Raw genomic sequence first — 21,742 nt, forward strand, 5'->3', positions numbered from 1 at the left:
ATCATCATCATCATCTCTATTATTGAGTGTCTGCGTGATGTCACTTATATTATTATTACCATTATCATTATTATTATTATTATTATATTCTGGTCGTGTTTCTTGTTCGTGTGTATATATATTTCAAAAAAGAAAAATAAGAGAGAGAGAGAGAGAGAGAGAGAGGTTTAGGAGAGAGAGACAGACCCCGTTGCGTTTTGACCCTCGCGTCACCACCACTCCTCCTCCTCCTCCTCCTCTTCTTCCGTGGAGGCTGCGCGCACCGGGGCTCATTCCCAGGCACTGACACATCCCAGCAGCAGCAGCAGCAGCAAGAGCAGCAGGAGCAGGAGCAGTAACAGCAGGAGCAGCAGCAGGAGCAGCAGGAGCCCTCCGCCGTACGCCTGTGCAAGGACAGCGAGCGAGAGGAGCCAAAAAGCCGCGGAGAGGAGCGAGGGGACTGACCGCCCGCTCGCCCCGCTCGCCTTGCCTCCCCCGTTATCCACCCGCCGAGCACGTTATAGCGCGCGGCCACGAGACAGCGCGCGTACGGGAAAGGCACTCCGCTGTTTACCGCCGCCTCTCTTCCCTTTGTGGACACTACTACCTCCGGACGCGCGCGGGACTGTGTCGGTGTTTACGGTAAGAGGCAGCACCGTGAACCATCCTCGCGCCGCCGCCAGTGCCTCGTTGTTTACACCCCCCCCCCCCCCCCCCCCCGTCCCCTCCCCTCGCGCCCCTGAACCGTAATGGTTAATACGTTTTAATTGCACGCGGGATTTCATTGTTTTAAGAGTCTTACCGCCTCTTCAGCCCCGGTGTAAGACTATTACGCCAATAAAACCTCTAATCCTTTAATGTTGTGCCTGGGACGGCTGTCCGCGGGAGGGGGGGGGGGGGGGGGGGGGGCGACTGTTTACACCCGCGTTTATTCACCTCCCGAGCCAATTTCGATCAACTTCCATAAGTGTCAAAAGATGCTCACGTTTTTGCATTTCCAGGGTTTTCACGCGGAGCAGCGGAGCGACGCACGCGGAGTGGAGTAGCCGAGCAGAGCATCCTCGACCCCGGCGTGGGATTGGCCGTCGAGCCGCATGGAGAAGAGGGTAGGTCCCATGTCGTTAAGCAGTTTTTTCTTTCTTTTTTCTTTAAAGGATGTTATTTGGTTTTAAGGAGAGAGACAGAGAGAGAGATATAACGAGAGTGGCTGCGATGCACGCGTCCATGATTCACTTACACCGCCAAGGAGTCGAGCGTGGTGTTAAGAGCATTAATGGACGCCTATTGCCCGGTTATTACACGAGTGGTCAGTGCGAGAGACGCGCGGAGGAGCAAGGCCCGCGGCGAAGAAGTCACCATTACGCACTGCGCGGAGGGGAAAGCGTGTCAACACATCCCCAAGTGCGTGTGTGTGTGTGTGTGTACATGTGTGTGTGTGTGTGTGTGTGTGTACATGTGTGTGTGTGTGTGTGTGTGTGTGTACATGTGTGTGTGTGTGTGTGTGTACATGTGTGTGTGTGTGTGTGTGTGTGTGTGTGTGTGTGTGTGTGTACATGTGTGTGTGTGTGTGTGTGTACATGTGTGTGTGTGTGTGTGTGTGTACATGTGTGTGTGTGTGTGTGTACATGTGTGTGTGTGTGTGTGTGTGTACATGTGTGTGTGTGTGTACATGTGTGTGTGTGTGTGTGTGTGTGTGTACATGTGTGTGTGTGTGTGTGTGTGTGTGTACATGTGTGTGTGTGTGTGTGTGTGTACATGTGTGTGTGTGTGTGTGTGTGTGTACATGTGTGTGTGTGTGTGCATGTGTGTGTGTGTGTGTGTGTGTGTGTGTACATGTGTGTGTGTGTGTACATGTGTGTGTGTGTGTGTGTGTACATGTGTGTGTGTGTGTGTGTGTGTGTGTACATGTGTGTACATGTGTGTGTGTGTGTGTGTGTGTGTACATGTGTGTGTGTGTGTGTGTGTGTGTACATGTGTGTGTGTGTGTGTGAGTGTGTGTGTGTGGCAGCGCGGGGTCATTAGGAAGAGCAAAGGCGAGATGGAACTCCCGTAAGTAGGTCAGTGTTTGTGCTACAGTGATTTTCGAGCGCGGGGCATGGAAGGATGGAAGGATGGATGGAAGGATGGAAGGATGGAAGGATGGAAGGATGGAAGGATGGAAGGATGGATGGATGGATGGATGGAAGGATGGATGGATGGATGGATGGAAGGATGGAAGGATGGATGGAAGGATGGAAGGATGGAAGGATGGAAGGATGGAAGGATGGAAGGATGGATGGATGGAAGGATGGAAGGATGGAAGGATGGAAGGATGGAAGGATGGATGGATGGATGGACCGCGGGATGGTGCGTGGGGAGAGCCGGCTGGCATCTTGCTGTGGCCCGTGGGAAATAGCGTGGGAAAACTGTCACGTTGTGGTATAAATAGGCTATAAGCAGAGATTGGGAGGTCTTCTTCAAGTTTTTGGAATGGTCATCGTCGCGTTCTAACCAGAATTTAAGATCAGTGCAACTTGTTTTTTGACATGTGAGTTGTGCACGTTGTAGCCTGTTTGCATGGCCATTTGCAACAAGGAAATCTAGGTTTTTACTGTGTTTTTACTGTGTGTTACTGAGTGTTTTCGAAATGTGACGTTATACACACGCATTATACGCACAGGGATTTCTTTTCAACAGTTTTCTAACTTAAAAAGAGTTAGGAGAAGACACTCAGCAGCTTATATTTATTTAGTCGACGTTGTGGCTTGTTTATTGTCATTTTATTTGTATCACGTGTCAGTATGGTCAGAGTATAAATCACGTTTGCTTGTCGCATTTGCATCTTCACGCTCATTTTACGCATTTGAAAAGGGAGAAAAGCTGCAGCCAATTAAAGAGTTTGTGAAGTAATGCAGTCAAGGGCCAGTTCTTGCTCTCTGGAGGTGCCGTCCCCGCTGCTCCGTTAATGCGGGCCCCTGGGACTTGTTAGCAGTAGCGCGCACACGCCTGTTAGAGCTGTTCAAAAAAGTTACGCGCCGCCGCTGAAATAACACAATTAAACTCGCGATGTGCCGCGCTCCGAGGCTGAACCCGCCTCAAACGTGACTTTTCTTTGGACAAAAAAAAAGAAAAAAGAAAGAAAAGTTGGGGGGGAAATCCGCGGAATTTGTCATGTCGACGTGTCCCGCTTTGATCCGCGTGACGCACGGAAACGCGATAGGACCCGCGCGTAAACGGAGACGCGCGATCCGATAGCGGCGATTGCGTTAATGGCCAGAGCACATAAAGCTGGAAGGTGTCCACAGAGCGAGGGCCTCTCAGAGCAGGTGCTTTTTTGTGATCCTGATGACCATATGGGACAGGAATATAACGGTTTGAGAGCTCTAATATTGCGGGTCAAAAGGAACGGTGGTGTCCAGAGCAACATTTATACAACTTTATATAATGTGTGATTTTCGTGTTGCTTCACAAGTGGATTTAATTTGTCGGTAAAGGTTTCCATTGCAATTTTCTTTATGAATTGATTGGGATAAAAAATCATTATTATGGGCTGCATCTTTAATGGGCTAAATCTTTGTTGTGGTCAGTGATTCCTGCCCCAGGGCTCAAACTATAGACTCCTATGCAATGATGACACGTTAACTATGAAGTGTTTCAAGTCAATTGACAACTGATCTGTTTATTAACCAGAAAATTTCATTGTCATTTTTCAGGCAGGAGAAGGATGTGTGGGTCAAATAGAGGTTGATCGGACCCAAAGGTTGAGACTCTCTGATAATCGTAAATGCTGCTGCTTTCTCTCTGCTGCTCGATCTTTGTACTTTTGTTAACTTTATCTAAGTTTTGTTTCACAGTCTGGTTTGTTAAATGATCCATTTTGGTTTGCTTTAGTGTGTGTCCAAACCATGGCCTGGGTTTGGGACCAGATTGAGTCTAATGTAACGTTTGTTTGAGCCCTGATTTAGCTCTATTTTTCTGCTTTCGTTCCAAGTTTAGTCTCTGTTTTGTTGTTGTGATTGTGCAAGAGTGAACGGTTCACTTTGTTTATAATACTTTTTTATTCTTTTTACATTCCCAAACTACTGATTCATTTGAACTTGTTTAACTTCCTGGTTTGGTTACCTCCCTGACCCAGCTCGTAACAGCCATCATTTCTCAAAGCCTTGCAAGAAACATATACAAAATAAGTGTTTTGAATAAAATGTATGCATAATACTTATAATTATAATAATATAATAATTCTACCTTGTATTGCCTCAGGTTTTATCAAAAGTTTAAGGGATTTTTAGCTGTCAGATTAAAAACATATGTGTCGTAAAAGCATAAAAACAGATTCACTCCTTGAACCAGCATTGATACAAAAGAAATCACCTAAACAAATAAAAATGTGACTTTTTCTGAAGAGTTTTAGAACGACAAGCTTTATCAACGCTACATTTTACAAGAACACAAGAAAGTACAGCTATGTTGTGTTCTAAATTGGTCGAGAGTTTATTCTTTAGAATAGAAATCAAGAGTGCAATGTTGGTACCGTGACAACACTAGAAAGGTTGCACGTTACAGACACATGTTCACAAGCCGAGGAGTGGGTTCAGACGGCGTTCAAACATGTTTCCACCGACTCATCTGTCCAGAGTGGGTTTTCCCCTGACCTACAGACACACACCGTTGTAAATCACAACCTCTTGCCCGCTGAACACAGCCAGTGCCAAAAAAAGCACTCGCGGCTGATCACCGCTTCTTTTACGGCTCGGTTAGAATAACAGCGAGGGCACCAGGCAGTTGCCGCGTCTTGTCTGTGATCCTGGCAGCCCCCTAGGGGTGGGTGGGAGGGTGGAGACTGCCAGGGGTGTTCCTTTAATCCCAAACACAGGCGAGATGTGCTGACCTGGACGACGCTCCTGCAGCAGCCTCAGAGACACGAGCCTGAACAAATGAGCTCATAACAAACACGTACGGGCAAGTGCGAGGGAGGCGAGGGAGCGTGTCTGGTGTCATTGTGTATTTATAATGGTGCGAGGGCTGCCAAGAGGATGCAGGCCAAGGTGGGCAGGCAAAATGCAGTCTGGAGAGACCTGTATTGGTCAGGCAAGCATGAAAAGTGTCTAAAAAAAGCCCATTGACAACAAACATAAACTAACGTGTGCCTTTATCGTTTGAATAAGGCGAAGAACAGTGACGTTTGCATTTGTTTTTAGCACATTTCTGCGTAATATTGTCTGAACATCAGTATCGAGATCAGTCCAAAATGCTGAGATATTACATTTTGTCAATATCACTTACCCACTTTAAATTAATAGTATAGTATATAACCAATCATAGATAACAAGTGAGGAAACAGTGCCATTAAATGCAACCGTTTTAGATGCAAAATGTCTGTTTATTGTGCTCTTAAATGCAAAATATATTAAAGCGTTCGCCCATTCTGTTGCTGTCACAAATATACATCTTAAAAATGTATCAAAAACATAAGTATCTAAGTTCATAATGTCCATTCTTTCCCCTTGACATATTGGAATTAATGGGCTACGTATTAGTTTAGTATTAGTCATAACAGTCCTGAGAATTGATTAGATAACCTGATCAATATTACCTTGAAGTTAACAGAGGAAATGCACGTCATAGAAACAAGATATATTTATATATTAAGAACGACTTTCCGTACACGAACAGAACTGGAGCATCGTCAGTGCCACGTCTGCAAACGTCCCAGCGCGACGTGGATGTCGTCTCGTCACAGCGGGTCGTGAGGGGCGGCGCGGCACGACGACACTCCGGTTTGAGGAGGAGGCGACATTAGCCACAGTCATCGACGCCCACAACAACAAATACTGCCATGACGGGTTTCATTCTGTAGGTTCTCGATGCGCAAATGTCTCCTTCACTCCCCAAAAAACAAATGATGTCTCAAAATTGCATCGTCACTTATTATATAGATATATTTTTAAATTAAATTGTGCATTTTATACTTGTACAGTGGCATAGTGCAATATAATATGCATTTTTTAAATTTGTATTCACGTTTATACCCTCAACAATGGGTTCTTTTGAAAAATATGTAAATAAATAAATAGTAACAACAACAACAACAACAACAACAACAACAACAACTCTTTTTTCTACTAAGTTTTAGTTCAGTTTTTATTTGAAAATGTATTGAACTATGCTTTTGATTAAAAAAAAATCAAAAGCAGTTCAAAACTAATAATGATAAATAAATGCATAATAATTGGTGTGGAAGGTTTATTGTCTACAAAATGTACGTCATATTATGTTAAAATACACAGAGTTAAGGACCCATTTTTGGTTTGATCTGTGCTTGAAATGTTTCTGTACAAAGTTTTTACCCCAGTTTTTAAATGTACAAAACAAAACTGAAGAAAAAAAAGCAGAACGCAGAGAGAAGAAGGCAAAAACAAAAATAAAGGCAACAAAAGATACAATTAAGTTACGGCGCACGACAAAAACAAAGTTTGTCAAATTTTGACATTTTCAGTCGTGTTTTAGACATTTTCAGTTTACACGGCCAAGTAAACACAATAATAATATATATATATATATATATATATATATATATATATATATATATATATATATATATATATAATATATATATATATACACTGCTATATATCACCATAACCATCTATAACATATAAGAAATTATACATTTAGTTATGGCTTTTATCACTGCAGTGTCTCGAGTTACAAAGCATTGAAATGTAATTGTGCGCTAATTCACGCAAACACACGCACAGACCAGACTCTGTTTGACCAGAACAGCCCACGTGTCATGTGACCACAGCCCTCTTCATAATAAAATCTGACCGGGATTTGATGTCCGGCGGTCCAGATGTCAAAGTCTCTGTTGTGAGCTGCTAATTGTGTTTCTGTTTAACGATTTAGCAGCTAATATTCAGTAATAAGATGGCCAGGGCCGCAACCGACGTGGTTTTAGCAGAAGTCAGACAATTGTGTTTTATTGTAAATGTAGATAATAATGAAGGTTGAAATATAGTGACTGAAGGATTCTAGAAAGAGATGATATGATTGATGATATTCTTTTTTTGTTGTTGACATTTTGATTTAATAAAGCCGCTGTCTTTGCTCTAAAACGAGTCTTTACGGTCAGTTCAAGCTTATCAAAATGTATTTATGATTATTTGAATAGCCACATTGGTTCCTTTTCATAGTTGCAGCCCAAAATATACTATTCATTTTGTGTGTTTTTAAGCATCAAAGTAACGTTATTATCTTCCTGACGCATCAATTCGCCTCGACGTTACAATTAGATGTTGATATCGGCGTGTGCTGAACGATTGCATTTTATTTACTTTAACACAAACCCCGTATTACCTTGTGTTCCAGTATGAAGACCTGGTGCACTACTCCGGGCCAGAGGGCATGGCGGCGATGGGGGGCTACGCGGACGAGCTCAGAGGCCTGGCCCCGCCCCAGTACGGAGCGCCCATCCCGGACTCGCTCAAGCACCACAAGGACCAGATCTACGGGTGAGACGGAAAAATAAACGCGACGTAACGAGGGTTTATTCAGACGAAAGAAGCACAAATCAGAATTATGACGCAACCATGGCAAAGCTGGCAAAATCGCTGCAGCTTTTAAGCACCAACATGTCTTATTCTGCAGAAGAAAAGTTCAATTTAGAGCTGTACAAACATGTTCTGGTAGTACACGTTTTGTTCGTCAGGCCTAGTCAGTTCTCCAGGACACGTTTGAAATATAAACACTACGCAGACGCCTATTACGAAAACCAAAATTGCAAATCTAATCACGATTTCAATTAGATATAATCGTGCAGGCCTGGTGTGAATTCCCCCCTGGAAAATGAGTGCGAAGGCTCAAATATGCAGCGTTTTTCAACCTTTTTGAAGCCATAGCGCACGTTTTTGTGGCTGAAACTGCACCAAACTAAAACATAACCAACTCAGAGCTTTAATTTAAGGGAAAAATGCCCGTAATATGGTGAATAATGTCCGTGCCAGTGTTCTGTTCTCAAAATTTGGCAGTGGTGATTGCTTTTCTTTCTTTTTTCGATGCAAAGCGACGCTCAGTCTAAAATGACTCAAAAATTTATTTAAAAATGTAATAAAACGTTCATACCCGTTAATAAAATAAATGCACACTTCTTTATTTATTTTGTGCAGCCAATACTGAAACAATAAGAGGTATTATTGCAATTAAATTGATTTTATTAGAAACTGTAAAAATATCCGAATCAAGTATTGTGCATTTATTTTATTAACGGGCATGTTTTATTACATTTTTAAATACATTTGACCTTTACATTTAGATTATGCACAGTTGAATTTATATACATTGTAAATAACAGTGGTCCAATGACCTTGAGGAATACATTTATTAAGATAATCTGCAAACCGTTTTTTTTTAAAGAATCTTTATCAAACTTTAATTATAGAGTTCAGGACTTGTCAGTGTCTTTTCTGTCAGAACAAAATCCATTCACTGATGTGGGAAAAAAAATACAGAAATTGTACATTCATCTCATTAACGCAGGAGTTAAATGTGATTAAATCTACACCACAGACAACACGTGATAATGATAAATAATGCAGCTCTAAAGCCCTGCGTTTACAATGAACCCCTGGCGATTCCTCCACGCAGGTCTGTAATGCGCTAAAACCTCACGTCAGCGTTTAACAGATTATCTTTGCGCACCGTGAATGTCCATTTATGTCAGATATGTGCAGTTGTTGTGGTCTGAAAGTCAATCCCGGGTGGACTCTGTCAACTGTCAGCCTGTTTATGCCCGCTATGTTAACCGCTTCTGCAGCCACGAGGCCGACACGCACCGCTTTCAAATGCACCCGCCTTAAATTGTGTTTCCAAAGACATTTTTCACACGTTACAGTCGAATTCTCAAAGGTTTTCAGATGTAACGACGTGAAATGCCTCGTCTTTTATTGGTTAAGTTGCAATTTGTTGTAATGTTATTTAAAAAGTTGTAATATTAATAGATTTTTATCATGCAATGTTTGGAAATTTACATACTTTTTCTGCAGTATTTTAACATCTGACATCTCTGTATGAATCATGCTTCTGTATCAAGAATGATATTAGATTTAAGTTGCTAAGGATGTTTTTTATGTATTTATTGTGATGTTTTAAAAATAAACATGGCGATTATACAATTCACTGGATGGATTAGTAGTAACAATATAGTATTTTGGACCAAGGCTGTCCAATTATTACCAAAGTATAGCTACAATTTACAACGCCAGGGTCCTCCATCTGAAGAAATTACTTTTTTTTTTTTTTTTTTTTTTAAATGTCAATTTTAGTCATGTTTATCTTATTCAGAGTAAATTAGCCTTGATTTGATCTCTGTTTTGTGTCTGCAAAGCTTTCGTTTCGACAGAGTTTGACTAATATATTAAGTCATCAACATATTTATTGATAATTGTAAGAAGAAAAAATAATGATTGCAACAATTTTAGAAGCAAAATTAAGATTTTTTTGTTCAAGCTTTAGCCCAAAAACAGATCTAAATGTAAAGAACTTTATTGGATCTGGCTGTTTTTGTCACATTTAACATTATTTTCTTTCATAAATCCGGTCACAAACTTGAGGAACAATGACATGTTAGACCACCACCGTTTTCCCTGTTGTTTAGTCTCGGTAATCATGAATAATTGCGAATAATTGTTAAATTGTGACGTTTTTCTCACAACAATCGTAACACAAAAACGTTATAGCGTGACATCCCAAGATAAATGTCAATTAATGTGTCAAATAGCGCAATAATATCGATAGTACAAGACACAACAGCCATATCACAATTATTTATGATTGTCTTCTAACCCTGTGTGTGTCCTTGTGTGTGTCCTTGTGTGTGTCCTCGTGCGTGTCCTTGTGTGTGTCCTTGTGTGTGTCCTCGTGCGTGTCCTCGTGCGTGTCCTCGTGCGTGTCCTTGTGTGTGTCCTCGTGCGTGTCCTCGTGCGTGTTGCAGTCACCCGCTGTTCCCGCTGCTCGCCTTAGTCTTCGAGAAGTGCGAGCTCGCCACCTGCTCGCCCCGCGACTCCGCCTCCTCGCTCTCAGGCCCCTCCCACATGCTGGGAATGAACAACCACAGCGACGTCTGCTCCTCGGACTCGTTCAACGACGACATTGCCGCCTTCGCTAAACAGGTGAGTGGCGGGCGGAGTCGGCCAATGGCAAAGCAGAGGTTTAAATGTGTTCTGAATGTTTTTTGTTGTTGTTTTTTTTTTTTTTAAGTTATTGCTTGATTTGTTTTGTAGATTCGCTCAGAGAAGCCAATTTTCTCCTCCAACCCTGAGCTGGACAACCTGGTCAGACATTTTTAACACTATTATTATTGTTTTTTATTTTAATTCATATTTTCTGTGTCTCATTTGTATTTTTTTATTCTCTTTGCAGATGATCCAAGCAATTCAGGTTCTGCGATTTCACCTGCTGGAGTTGGAAAAGGTGATTTTTTTTGTGTGTGATATTTTTTGTACCACTGCACAACGTATTAAAATTATATATTTTTCTGATATAGGGACATATAGATCACCCGTTAGCACATGCACCAAACTTTTCTAATCCAGTATGCGACAAAACTCAAGTTTTAAGTTAGATTTATTTGAGCCGACATTTGGATTGCTACGCTAATTTTCAGCACATATTAATTTACTTAAAAACTGAATTAAAATATCTCCTGTGTAAAATCTTATTATGTCAACAAAATGAAGTAAAATATTTAAACCTGGCTTTTTTCATTTTTCATATTTATGTCCCAAATATGTACAAACTATTTTAACACATAAAATGCATTATTTTTAGGTCAGATGTATATTTTTTAATGTAATATATTTCAAAATGATATGTAGTTTTTTTTTCATATTCACCTGCAATTACAGGCCCATTCAATTGTTTAGTTTCTCGATACACTAATGTCTCTAACTAAACATTGTATTATTTTATTGCTAACACAAACTGACATAGTGACTTTTATGCTTAACAGTGAAGTCATTTGTGAGTCTCCTTGTCTAAATGAGTCTGTAATAATGATGTAATGAGAACTTTGAGCAGAATTCTCCTTGTCTAAACACTTTTCTTTGCTCTGCAGGTTCACGATCTGTGTGATAACTTCTGTCACCGGTACATCACGTGTCTGAAGGGGAAGATGCCCACAGACCTGGTCCTGGACGAGCGAGAGGGCGGCTCCAAGTCCGACATGGAGGACTTCGGAGGGTCCTGCACCAACCTTTCAGATCAGGTCAGAACCAAGACAAGCCCTCAGTATCCCTCAGTGTTCCTCAGTGTCCCTCTGATTCCCTCAGTGTCCCTCAGTGTCCCTCAATGTCCCTCTGTATCCCTCAGTGTCCCTCTGTATCCCTCAGTGTCCCTCAGTGTCCCTCTGATTCCCTCAATGGACTTCATTGTCCCTCAGTGTCCCTCAGTGTCTATTTTCATTGCAGGAGTTTTATACATGGATTTAAAGTCATGTGATTAATCTTATTCGCATTGAGGACTGACAGGACTGAATTGGATTCTTTCTGTCTTGTCATTATTTTTCATTCTTTCTTTCTTACTTCTTTCTTTTTTAGACTAATCTTTTGGGCAAACCCCCTACAATTAACGTCACACTAAACCAGAGTTTGGCTGAGCTTGTCAAATATATTTTCATCTTGAATCAGATTAAGCTTTGTGTCCGAGTTTGCTTCAGAGTTTGTGGCCTTCCCCCGCAGCCCTCTCACATTACCAGCCTTCAGCAAAAAAAAAACAGCCAGTCGTTCCCTAGTTTTAATCCGGCTCGTGCCTTGTTGTGCCTGCAGGGGGCTTCTTGGTTACGTGAGCCGGACGAGTGCGCCACGACGCCTCTGGGGACGCCCGGCAACTGCGGCCTGCCCTCACAGAGCACAGGGGACAACGGCAGCGACACCGGTAAACACAAACCTCCTATTATGCTCCTATTATGCACTTATTACGCACTTATTACACACCTATGAACTTATTACAACTTATTACAACTTATAACGCACTTATTACGCACTTATCAACTTATTACAACTTATAACTTATTACGCACTTATTAAGCACTTATTACGCACTTATCACTTAGATAATACGCACTTATTACTTGCATATTACGCACTTATTATGCACTTATTACTTAGCTATTACGCACTTATCAACTTATTACAATTTATTACTTACCTATTACACACTTATTACACACTTATCACTTACCTATTACTTTCCTATTACGCACTTATTATGCCCTTATTACACTCTTTATTACGTACTTATTACTCTTATTATGCACTTACTACGCTCTTATTACATGCTTATTATGCACACATTATAGAACTATGTCTATTTTCCATTCCTCCCCAGATTAAAGTAGGACCTGGACTATTTCCATGTACTTAAGTGTTGTAACCAAATGGAAATGACAATGGAATGCACTTTTTGTCATTAAGTTGTTACTATGCGTTTCTGCTGGTTTGAACTGAACAGGAGAGTGATTATAACATGAAGGAAAAGGATTGATACTCGATTCCACCATCACAAAAACACTCTTTTTTGAAGATCTAGATTGCCATTTTCAAAACAAATTAAATGTTCTTTCTATCGTATTAACACGTGACTTATAACTAATTCTGATAAAGCTATTTTGATATTTCAATTTGGTCCTTTTTATGTCATTTTTTCAGTGTTGATACTTTTGTTACTAGTGTAAGTATCAATTCGTTTCTCAGCACTGATACTTTTTGAAAACCCCAGTGCCATGTCCTCTAATAACACCTAATCTAATGCAATTATCGAACACGTGTTGCCGTTTTCGCGTCTTCAGAAGTTTACATTGTTTCTTCTTCACGCAGGCGACGGTCTGGACGGGGGCGTGGCATCGCCGAGCACAGGGGACGACGACGACTCTGACAGAGACCGACGGAACAACAAGAAGAGAGGCATCTTCCCCAAAGTCGCCACAAACATCATGAGGGCGTGGCTTTTCCAGCACCTGTCGGTAAGAACGGGATTCCAACAGCATCAGCCGCATTAGCCACATTAGCCGCATTAGCCGCATTAGCCGCACTAGCTGCATTAGCCACATTAGCCGCATTAACCGCACTAGCTGCATTAGCCGCATTAGCTCTATTGTTGTTTTAAATCACAATTGACAGTTTGGTTTTGATGTTATTTTCTGAGATGAAGAGGGTTGAGGGGGCTGGTGGTTTTGCTGCTGCGGTGGCGTAAGTGCGACGGAGGAGGGAAAAAGATGGAGGGGAGAGAGACTGCATCTTCTGAATGATTTGGAACAGAACATGCAGAAAGATGTGACTGACTGACAGCAATAAATAATAAATAACAGCACATAAATAAATAAATAATAATAACAAATAAATAAAATATAAATACATCATTAAATTTAAAAATACATAATTAATGAATTAAATTAATACAGTTTGACTTTTAAAGGTTTAGTACTGGCTTATAACTAGCAGTGGGCAATTCATCACTTTTTCGATGATAATAATCATAACAATCATAATAAACATATATTAATAATAATAATTGTGAATGTTGTTGAGTATTTAGTTCATGATAAAAAAAAACCTAAAAATAGCTGCTTAAAAATAAAATAAGTTATGTTGTAAACTTTCAAATATTGATTTTTCTGGTTTTAAGTGATTCATTTTACATTTCACCCAATTAAACCTCAACTATTTAAAGACTTGTTTTAACACATTTCTGTACGACACACTCTCTTTGCCGACATAAAAAAATGTGTTAAAATGAAAACGCCTTGACAAGCTTTTATTACGAACTGTCATATTCCAAAGACTTAAAGTATATAAAAAGTGACAATAAAACAGTCACATCTTCCAGGTTTTTGCACTAAAATAAGTATCACGATATAAGTCACCATTCTATTCTTGCAACAAAACAAATTATTACGATATTTTAAAGCTTTTGACAATACAATTTCGCAATATTTCAATTATTGTTACTGCTAGTCCTTGTTAATTTAGTACTTAAACTCCAAATACGTCCTGGCTGGGTCCAGTCTGAACCTCATCTTGTTTTATTAGTCACAGGTTTATTCTCGCTTTGGACTCACATTCAAACATAAAAGCATCAGGAGGAAATGCACAGAACATGATCATAACAGCCACGAATCGCACTAAATTAGATACACTTTTCGCAACAATTAACGCCGGGTGCAAACGATGAAACCGCACGTGGTAATGAGTTTGAAAGAGGATTTAGTGGCGAGGCCAAACACCATCGACGGCGGCGGGCGGAGAGAGCGAGGGCCCCGGGTTCGCAACGGAGGTCAATTAAATCAAACAGGAGCGAGCGGGATTAAGCCATGATGCGAGTGCGTTGAGCGCCGAGGAAGTGGCCGCGATGGACGGAGTAATCGCCGACGAGGTGATTAGACCGGTAATTAGCGATGAAATGAGGCAGGTTAAATGTTTCTGCGCCGCAATTACCGCAGCGCGAGAGAGAGTGTGGGAACCGGCAAAAGACGGCAAACGTGGAGCTTTTGTATCGCTGTGAAGTCGTTTGAATGAGCTCGTTGGCGTCTACCGAGCGAAAAATCGTTGGCAATTTTAGGGTGTACGATATTGGGGAAAAATCATGGATGCTGTTACGTTTTTGGCATTTTACTGAGGACAATATTATCAAAAACGTCCTAAAACACGATTGTGAACGTCGGGGTTTAAGTGTCGCATTGTCAAATAAATTAACCACGAAAGCGCATGAATCTCATCGTTTTTGCTTTTTGGAGTCGGCTCTTTTTGCTATTTACGTGTTTATTGTAATTTTCTTTCCATTTACAACAGCACCTGGAAACTGTCTGTCTTAATAAAGCACCAACAAAATCTTAATTAAGGACGATAGTGTAGTTTATTAAGAAGATTCAGCCTTAGTAACTTCATTGAGAACCCGAAACATAACTGCTATTTTGGCTCCTCGTTACTAAGTTTAAATAATTCTAAAATAAACAACTTATTTATGATTAAATACATGTTTGTTCTTGCTTAAACAACAAATTTTAGTCCTCAAAGACGTTCAAATACTTAACAATGTCAGACCAAAACACACAAACAAACAAATAATCCAGAGTCCTGATCTTAAAGTACCTATGACAGGATTTTAAGATTTTCCAATTTTGACTGTATTTAGTGTGTTTATACCTGTTGTACTTATACATTATAGTTTTACACCAATCAAGACAGGTATTTGAGGAGAAAATGTTCAAAAATCTGTATAAAATGACAGGAAGTGACATCACACCAGGGCATCGTTCCAGTCAAAGTTTATGCAGAATTTACACAAACAAACAATTTTTTTTAACCCTTTAAACATTTATTCAACAAAATAGTCGCTCTCACATACTTTTATTTGTCAAATAAATAAAACTAACTAGTAATTTCCTAGTGTGATGTCATCAACTACAAACAGGAAATGGAATTATAAACCTAAAAAATGTGCTATTCTGATCATTTGTTATAATATTTTTGTTAATATTGTTTGCTTAATATTCTGTTAGCAAAATTCGAAATATATTTAACTGCATTTTAGTTCAATGAGTCGTCCGACCTATAGGGGGCGCTTCAACCTAGACATCCCACAACTTTACACCGTGTTATCGCTCTTACACCGAACGATTTACCTGATTTTTGTCCCCATAAAGTCGCCGTATTTGCAAAGTTTGCCTGAAGAACACGTATGAGCCTGTGGCGTGTGTTTCAGCACCCGTACCCCTCGGAGGAGCAGAAGAAGCAGCTCGCCCAGGACACAGGGCTGACCATCCTGCAGGTCAACAACTGGTCAGTGCCACCCGCAATCAATAATCAATGCACAGACACTTTCTCTTATCCATATTCAGTTTGGGGTCAGGGTAAAAGTGAGCCGTAAACCTTCCAATTAACGCTTCGTCAATGCAATACCAGCCACAGTCGTATGAAATGGTCTTTGTGGTCTTCAAACGCCAAAATTAAATAAGGGTTTTGCACTTTTGCAGGATTTTAATCAATTTTTACGACAGGGCAAAAAGGGGAGGAGTAAATTTGCCAGGGTCACAATTAGTGGAATCAATTTTGTCTTCGCTCATAAAGCACAATAGCCAATCAATACCCAATAATCAAATTATCCCCGCGACCACATTGACTGTTGGTGTTCCTGCTTAAACAGGCAGAAACGATACGTCTACGGAATTGTTTAAAAATGTGCAAACGTCGTTCCAAAATGCAGTTCAAAGAGACAGTTATGTATATTATGTTCATACAGAATAACTCAGGAATGCACTTACTTTATTTGCATATTTGTTTAACGGTTCAGGCTCGTGTTAGTTCCGGAGTGGGTTCTGGTTTAGCCTATGTCAGACCTGGTTTAGTCCTGGTTTAGACCAGGTTTGGACCTGGTTTAGACCTGATTTAGACTTGATTTAGTCCTTGTTTAGTCCTTGTTTAGTCCTTGTTTAGTCCTTGTTTAGTCCTGGTTTAGACCTGGTTTAGACCTGGTTTAGACCTGGTTTAGACCTGGTTTAGACCCGGTTTAGACTTGATTTAGACTTGATTTAGACTTGATTTAGACTGGTTTAGTCCTTGTTTAGTCCTTGTTTAGTCCTTGTTTAGTCCTGGTTTAGTCCTGGTTTAGACCTGGTTTAGACCCGGTTTAGACTTGATTTAGACTTGATTTAGACTGGTTTAGTCCTTGTTTAGTCCTTGTTTAGTCCATGTTTAGTCCTGGTTTAGTCCTGGTTTAGACCTGGTTTAGACCCGGTTTAGACCCGGTTTAGAAACGGTTTAGACTGGTTTGGTCCTTGTTTAGTCCTGGTTTAGACCTGGTTTAGACCTGATTTAGTCCTGGTTTAGACCTAGTTTAGACCTGGTTTTGATCTCAATTTAGTCCCGTCTTTGAATTGAAATTGAAATACCGATATAATCCTAAAAACACGCCTTTAGCGTCTTCATAGACTGATTTTTACACCATTTCCATCACATTTTTGCCCTGAAAGCCACGCTCTCGCACACAGTCGATGCGGATCAATCAATTACCGGAGCGGATTGATCGCGGCTGTGGCCCTAGCGGTGATTTACTCCGGCCCCTCGCGGGGTTAAGTGGTTGTAAAAAGGGAAAAGGTTAATAGTCTCCCGCTCGCTCCGCTTCTCCATTATCCGGTGGCCTTCGCTCTCACTCACCGTGTATTTTTGTGTCTTTTTTTCCTTTGTTCCTGACGCAGGTTCATCAACGCCAGAAGGAGAATAGTGCAGCCCATGATCGACCAATCAAATCGCTCAGGTCGGTGGACGTTTCCTTGCTGTTTTGTTAATTCTTTTGTTTTTTGTACCTTTGCCTTAACTCTTACTTGAGTCCACATCTTACAAACACATTTATTACATCGCAGAATGACAACAGACAATTTAAAACACATCAGAGCTTCGTTAGATCAGTAAATCCTCATACATTACGACAAAAACATTCATATTTGCAGCAATTGTAACGTCCGTCGATAGAGACTTGAGAAGAGACGTTTGGGAGCGTTTAATTTGAATATGAAACCAAATAAAGTGAGCGTTGTTGGCACTATAACTAGTAACTGCTGAGAATAATTTGAAAGTAGGATTTACATATCATTTACTCTACAGTCTTAATTGTAGTCGTAGTAGCTTTAACGCTATTCATATATTATGCTATTATATTACTTTACACAGTCATCATTTTCAAATATACAGTATAAAAGGGCTTGGAAATATTGACGAAAATGAATATTTCGATTTTCTTTTTGCGTCATCTTAATAACTATATTTTGTTGTTGGTTGTTGTCTAAGTCCAGCACAAAATGTGACTGAGATCATAAAATCAAACAGAAAAAGGCAAAAATGTCACTTTGTATATTTGAGTTAAACGCTGTCTTAATCAGCTGTTTTAAGTCATTTTTAATTATTTTTAATCATAGAGGAAACACTCCATATTCTCCTTTTGCATGTCTCCAAAACTGTGATACATCTCCACCTCTAAAATCTTAGCAGTAATAATAAGTAATAAGTAATAACTGCTTAGTACTTGTAGGTAAAAGTACTCATTCTTCACAAAACTGTAAAACATAAGGAGCTTTGTCTAACTGTGTTCCTGTGTGCGTCAGGTCAAGGGGGCCCGTACAGCCCGGAGGGGGCCGCTCTGGGGGGATACGGCCTGGACGGACAGGCTCATCTCGGGCTCAGAACAGCAGGTCTGTACCTCTTACCTCATCATGAATCATTATAAATCATATACACAGCACACGGCGCCAAACGCAGTGCATTAGTGTGGTCACAAGCAGCACTCGTAAATGTTTAAACGGCACTTTCACGCTGCTATTTTTGTTGGTATTAAACATATTAATGAAAAATTGATAATCGGCGCGGTGGAAGTGAAGGTTCTTTTTGGAGCGACGGAAAGCGTTTTAAAATGCAGTCGCAAATGTAATTTAAATGGGAAAAATAAGTACTTTTTGTATATATTTTTTTTAATTAACGACAATAAATATTACCAAAACTAACATAACAATACAGTCACATAATTTTTTTGTTTTTTTTTATTAAAAAAAAATTACAAATATTGACAATAAAATACATAATAATACCTGTAATTACTTTTAACTTCTAATGAAACAAGACGAATTCAGAATATAAAATTGATCGCCGAAATGTGTTAAACCTAAAATTGAATATTTGCAGTCAAAAAAGGTTTGTATTTCACTGTAAGTCCCCAAAATACTCACTAATCATGACTCGTTCTGTAAGAACGAGTTTGCTGGCCTCCCCGGCCCGAGCGTTCAGGAGCTGCAAAAGTGTCAAGTCTAAACCAGGTCCAAACCTGGTCTAAACCAGGACTAAACCAGGTCTGACATAGGCTAAACCAGAACCCACTCCGGAACTAACACGAGCCTGAACCGTTAAACAAATATGCAAATAAAGTAAGTGCATTCCTGAGTTATTCTGTATGAACATAATAACTTTGAACTGCATTTTGGAACGACGTTTGCACATTTTTAAACGATTCCGTAGACTTATCCAAATGGAGCTGATATGAATCCTGATTTCCTGCATATGTCGCTTGTGCCACATCTGCAAAGACAACATGTCCCACTGTGTAAATGTTCTATAACTGTGTCGTCCATTTTGTCTTCGTTAAAACTGACGCTCGCATGCGCCTCATTAAGTGTGTGAGCTCTTCCCAGTCCAATAACTGTTTAAAATCAATCTTTTAAAACTCTGGGTGGCTCTTAAATGGCGGAAACCACGTATTGCATATTTTGTAAATGATTAAATGAATGTATATATTTTACATTTACATATTTTTTATGTAAATTAATAATTAATTACAGCATAAAACACAGTGATAAAGTGTGAGCGTGATATTCATTTGTCTTTTTGACGCGTCCTGCTCTCGTCCCTCAGGTCTCCAGGGCATGTCCTCTCTTCAGGGCGATTACCCGGGCGCGCTCCTGTCCCAGCCGGGTTACCCTCCACACCCGGGCCCCTCCCTCCACGGGTACCCCGGAGCCCACCCGCACCCCGCCATGCTGCTCCACCCGCCTCCCCACGCCCACCCCGCTGAGCCGCTTTTGGCGCAAGGACTGGACATTCACGCGCACTAGCCGCCGTCGTTGCCGCCGCCGTTGCCGTGGGACTGAAAGAGACTGGCGTTCGGCTGAGAGCGCTCGCACACAGAGACTTATCCAATATGAGCTGTGCGTCGTGCGCGTGTGGAGTACGATATTTAAAGAGAAGAAATTACACAAAGTTTACATTCCCCACTTTAAAGACCTCAATGTAGCCTCCCTGCTTCACAGAACGGGCCGGAGCAGGGGTTCTCAAACTGTGGGCCGCGTGCCGGGCTTTTCACAGAACTATTGCTGTTCAAATCAGGTTTTGTTTTTGCGGTTTTAGTCCTGCTTAAAGTCTTAGGTGATTCCCGGTGTAGCACTGGTTTAGTCCTGGTTTAGTCCTGGGTAAATCTTAGGTTATTCCTGGGTTAGTCCTGGTTTGGAACTGTTAATCCTGATTGGCCGGGTATAGACTGAGTTAAAACATGTGTTAATCCTGGTTTAGATCTAAGTAAACAGCTGGTTTAGAACTAGTCCAGATTCACCACGGCTTAATCCTGGTTTAGATCTAGGTTCTAGATCTCTTTCCAAATTTAGCCTGGATTCAGTTCTACCATGATTGATCTGGTTTAGTCCTGGTTTCGATCTCCTTCAATGGAAGTTTTGATCTGGACCAGGTTTAGACCATGTCCTGGACCTTTTTCCAGACAGCCCAGAGCCAGCTCTAGCTTGCTTGATCTGGTTTTGACTTGGGTTAGTCCTGGTTTAGTCCTCAATTTGGCATTTAATACATTCACTAGAAGTAATATCCAACTTCAGGATCACTTAAGTAAACCTGGCACTTGGAATATTTCAAAACGTGGTCAGTAAATGTTTGAGAACCCCTGGTCTGGACCCACAGGTTTAAGCCATACCTCTTTTACTATAGTCAAGTGCTTCCTCCTCTCCAAATATGTCCACTGTGCCCTGTGGGTGGGACGTACGCTTTAAAACTACACTTCCCATCATGCCTAATGGACGTTTTGCTGGATTCTTGGACCAGACTTGAACCTGTGATGAACACTTGGCCTTTTTCCCGTCTTCCTCCACATTTTACTGTCAGAGTTATATCCATGCTTCAACCACTGTTTTATGAACGAGACGCTGCAGGAGAAGTGCACAGCTTTATCCAAATATCCAGTGGTTTCTCCTTCACATTTCCATCAACAAAACAACATCGTTACGGTTTACGAAAGTTATAATGAGGAAACCGTTTGAGAATTGGAAAGCGGCAGTTTTTGACGTTTTGCTTCAGGAAATTGGATGAAAAAAACAATAAACAAAGACAATTCATCACACAAAACCTGGAAGAAATGCACAATTGGATGAGTATATAATCTATAATTAAAAAGAGACAGAAACATCCAGTGAAACCTCCCAAACAAAGAGTGTAAAGTGATATTTCTGCCATTTTTAGTGGTTAATTTCATGGTCCGTTCAGGTTTCGTGCTGAACAGAAACATTTACAGGCACATTTTAGCAATATCAAAATATTCATAACAAGTAAAATGTCCAATGAGTCAATTGAGAAAAATATCATTAAATACAATTCTTTCTTGAGGAATTGGGCGTGTCATGTCAACACAATGGAGGCTGTCGCAATAACCGCCTACATCACCAGTCGTTACCGTCATTACTCTCGTTACCGTGGTTACCGTGGCCTAAAACCAGAGCTTCTCCTGCAGCGTGTCGCCGCTCGGCCTCCTACTTTGACTGTGATGCGGCGTCACGTAGTGCTCTTCCTTATAGCATGAAGCTACCGCGCTATGAATGATTTCCAGTCTTGCCTCGTCTCTCACTGACCTCCTTAAGGCGCCGCAGTCGGGCCTAAAAACACATGCAACGCGAGCTAGAAAAAGCCATTTGAGTTGTTCTCGTGCCGTCGGGTTCTGTAGCGTTTGGTTCTCTTTTTGTTTCGTCTGGAGAGCGAGAGAGAGCGGCCGCAGCCAAAGGACGCATTCAACTTTCGGCTCCTCTCCGCTCCGTCTGGACTCGGCTGAAGCGTTTCTGAATGATTATTACTATGGGATATACAGTTATGGTTAATAAAGTATTAAAATGTTTTTTTTATATAACGTCTGTCTCCGTTCGTCAGTGTCCGAGCAATTCACAACATCATGATAGAGTCAGAGCAGGTATTTATATTTTGTC

At 40.8% G+C, this 21,742-nt stretch overlaps 1 protein-coding gene across 2 annotated transcripts; it reads left to right on the forward strand.

Annotated features, from left to right (window-relative positions):
- Positions 1–571: 571 nt before the first annotated feature.
- On the forward strand, positions 572–19,910 carry meis3 (myeloid ecotropic viral integration site 3). 2 transcript variants are annotated; one of them, XM_072461979.1, is made up of 13 exons: positions 573–621; positions 981–1,085; positions 7,327–7,469; positions 9,947–10,124; positions 10,236–10,286; positions 10,375–10,425; positions 11,069–11,218; positions 11,778–11,886; positions 12,828–12,973; positions 15,712–15,788; positions 17,204–17,262; positions 18,107–18,193; positions 19,404–19,910. In XM_072461979.1, the coding sequence occupies exons 2-13, from the start codon at positions 1,074–1,076 to the stop codon at positions 19,601–19,603; spliced, it is 1,263 nt and encodes a 420-aa protein (XP_072318080.1). In that variant the 5' UTR covers positions 573–621; positions 981–1,073; the 3' UTR covers positions 19,604–19,910. The 2 variants fall into 2 exon arrangements, with proteins under 2 accessions (XP_072318081.1, XP_072318080.1); XM_072461980.1 differs by lacking the exon at positions 981–1,085 and having other exon boundaries at positions 572–621.
- The last annotated feature ends 1,832 nt before the right edge of the window (positions 19,911–21,742 follow it).

The sequence above is a fragment of the Eucyclogobius newberryi genome, unplaced genomic scaffold (genome assembly GCF_026437365.1).
Source record: "Eucyclogobius newberryi isolate DKJ021-1_F unplaced genomic scaffold, fEucNew1.0.hap1 SCAF_10, whole genome shotgun sequence".
Lineage (NCBI taxonomy): Eukaryota > Metazoa > Chordata > Actinopteri > Gobiiformes > Gobiidae > Eucyclogobius > Eucyclogobius newberryi.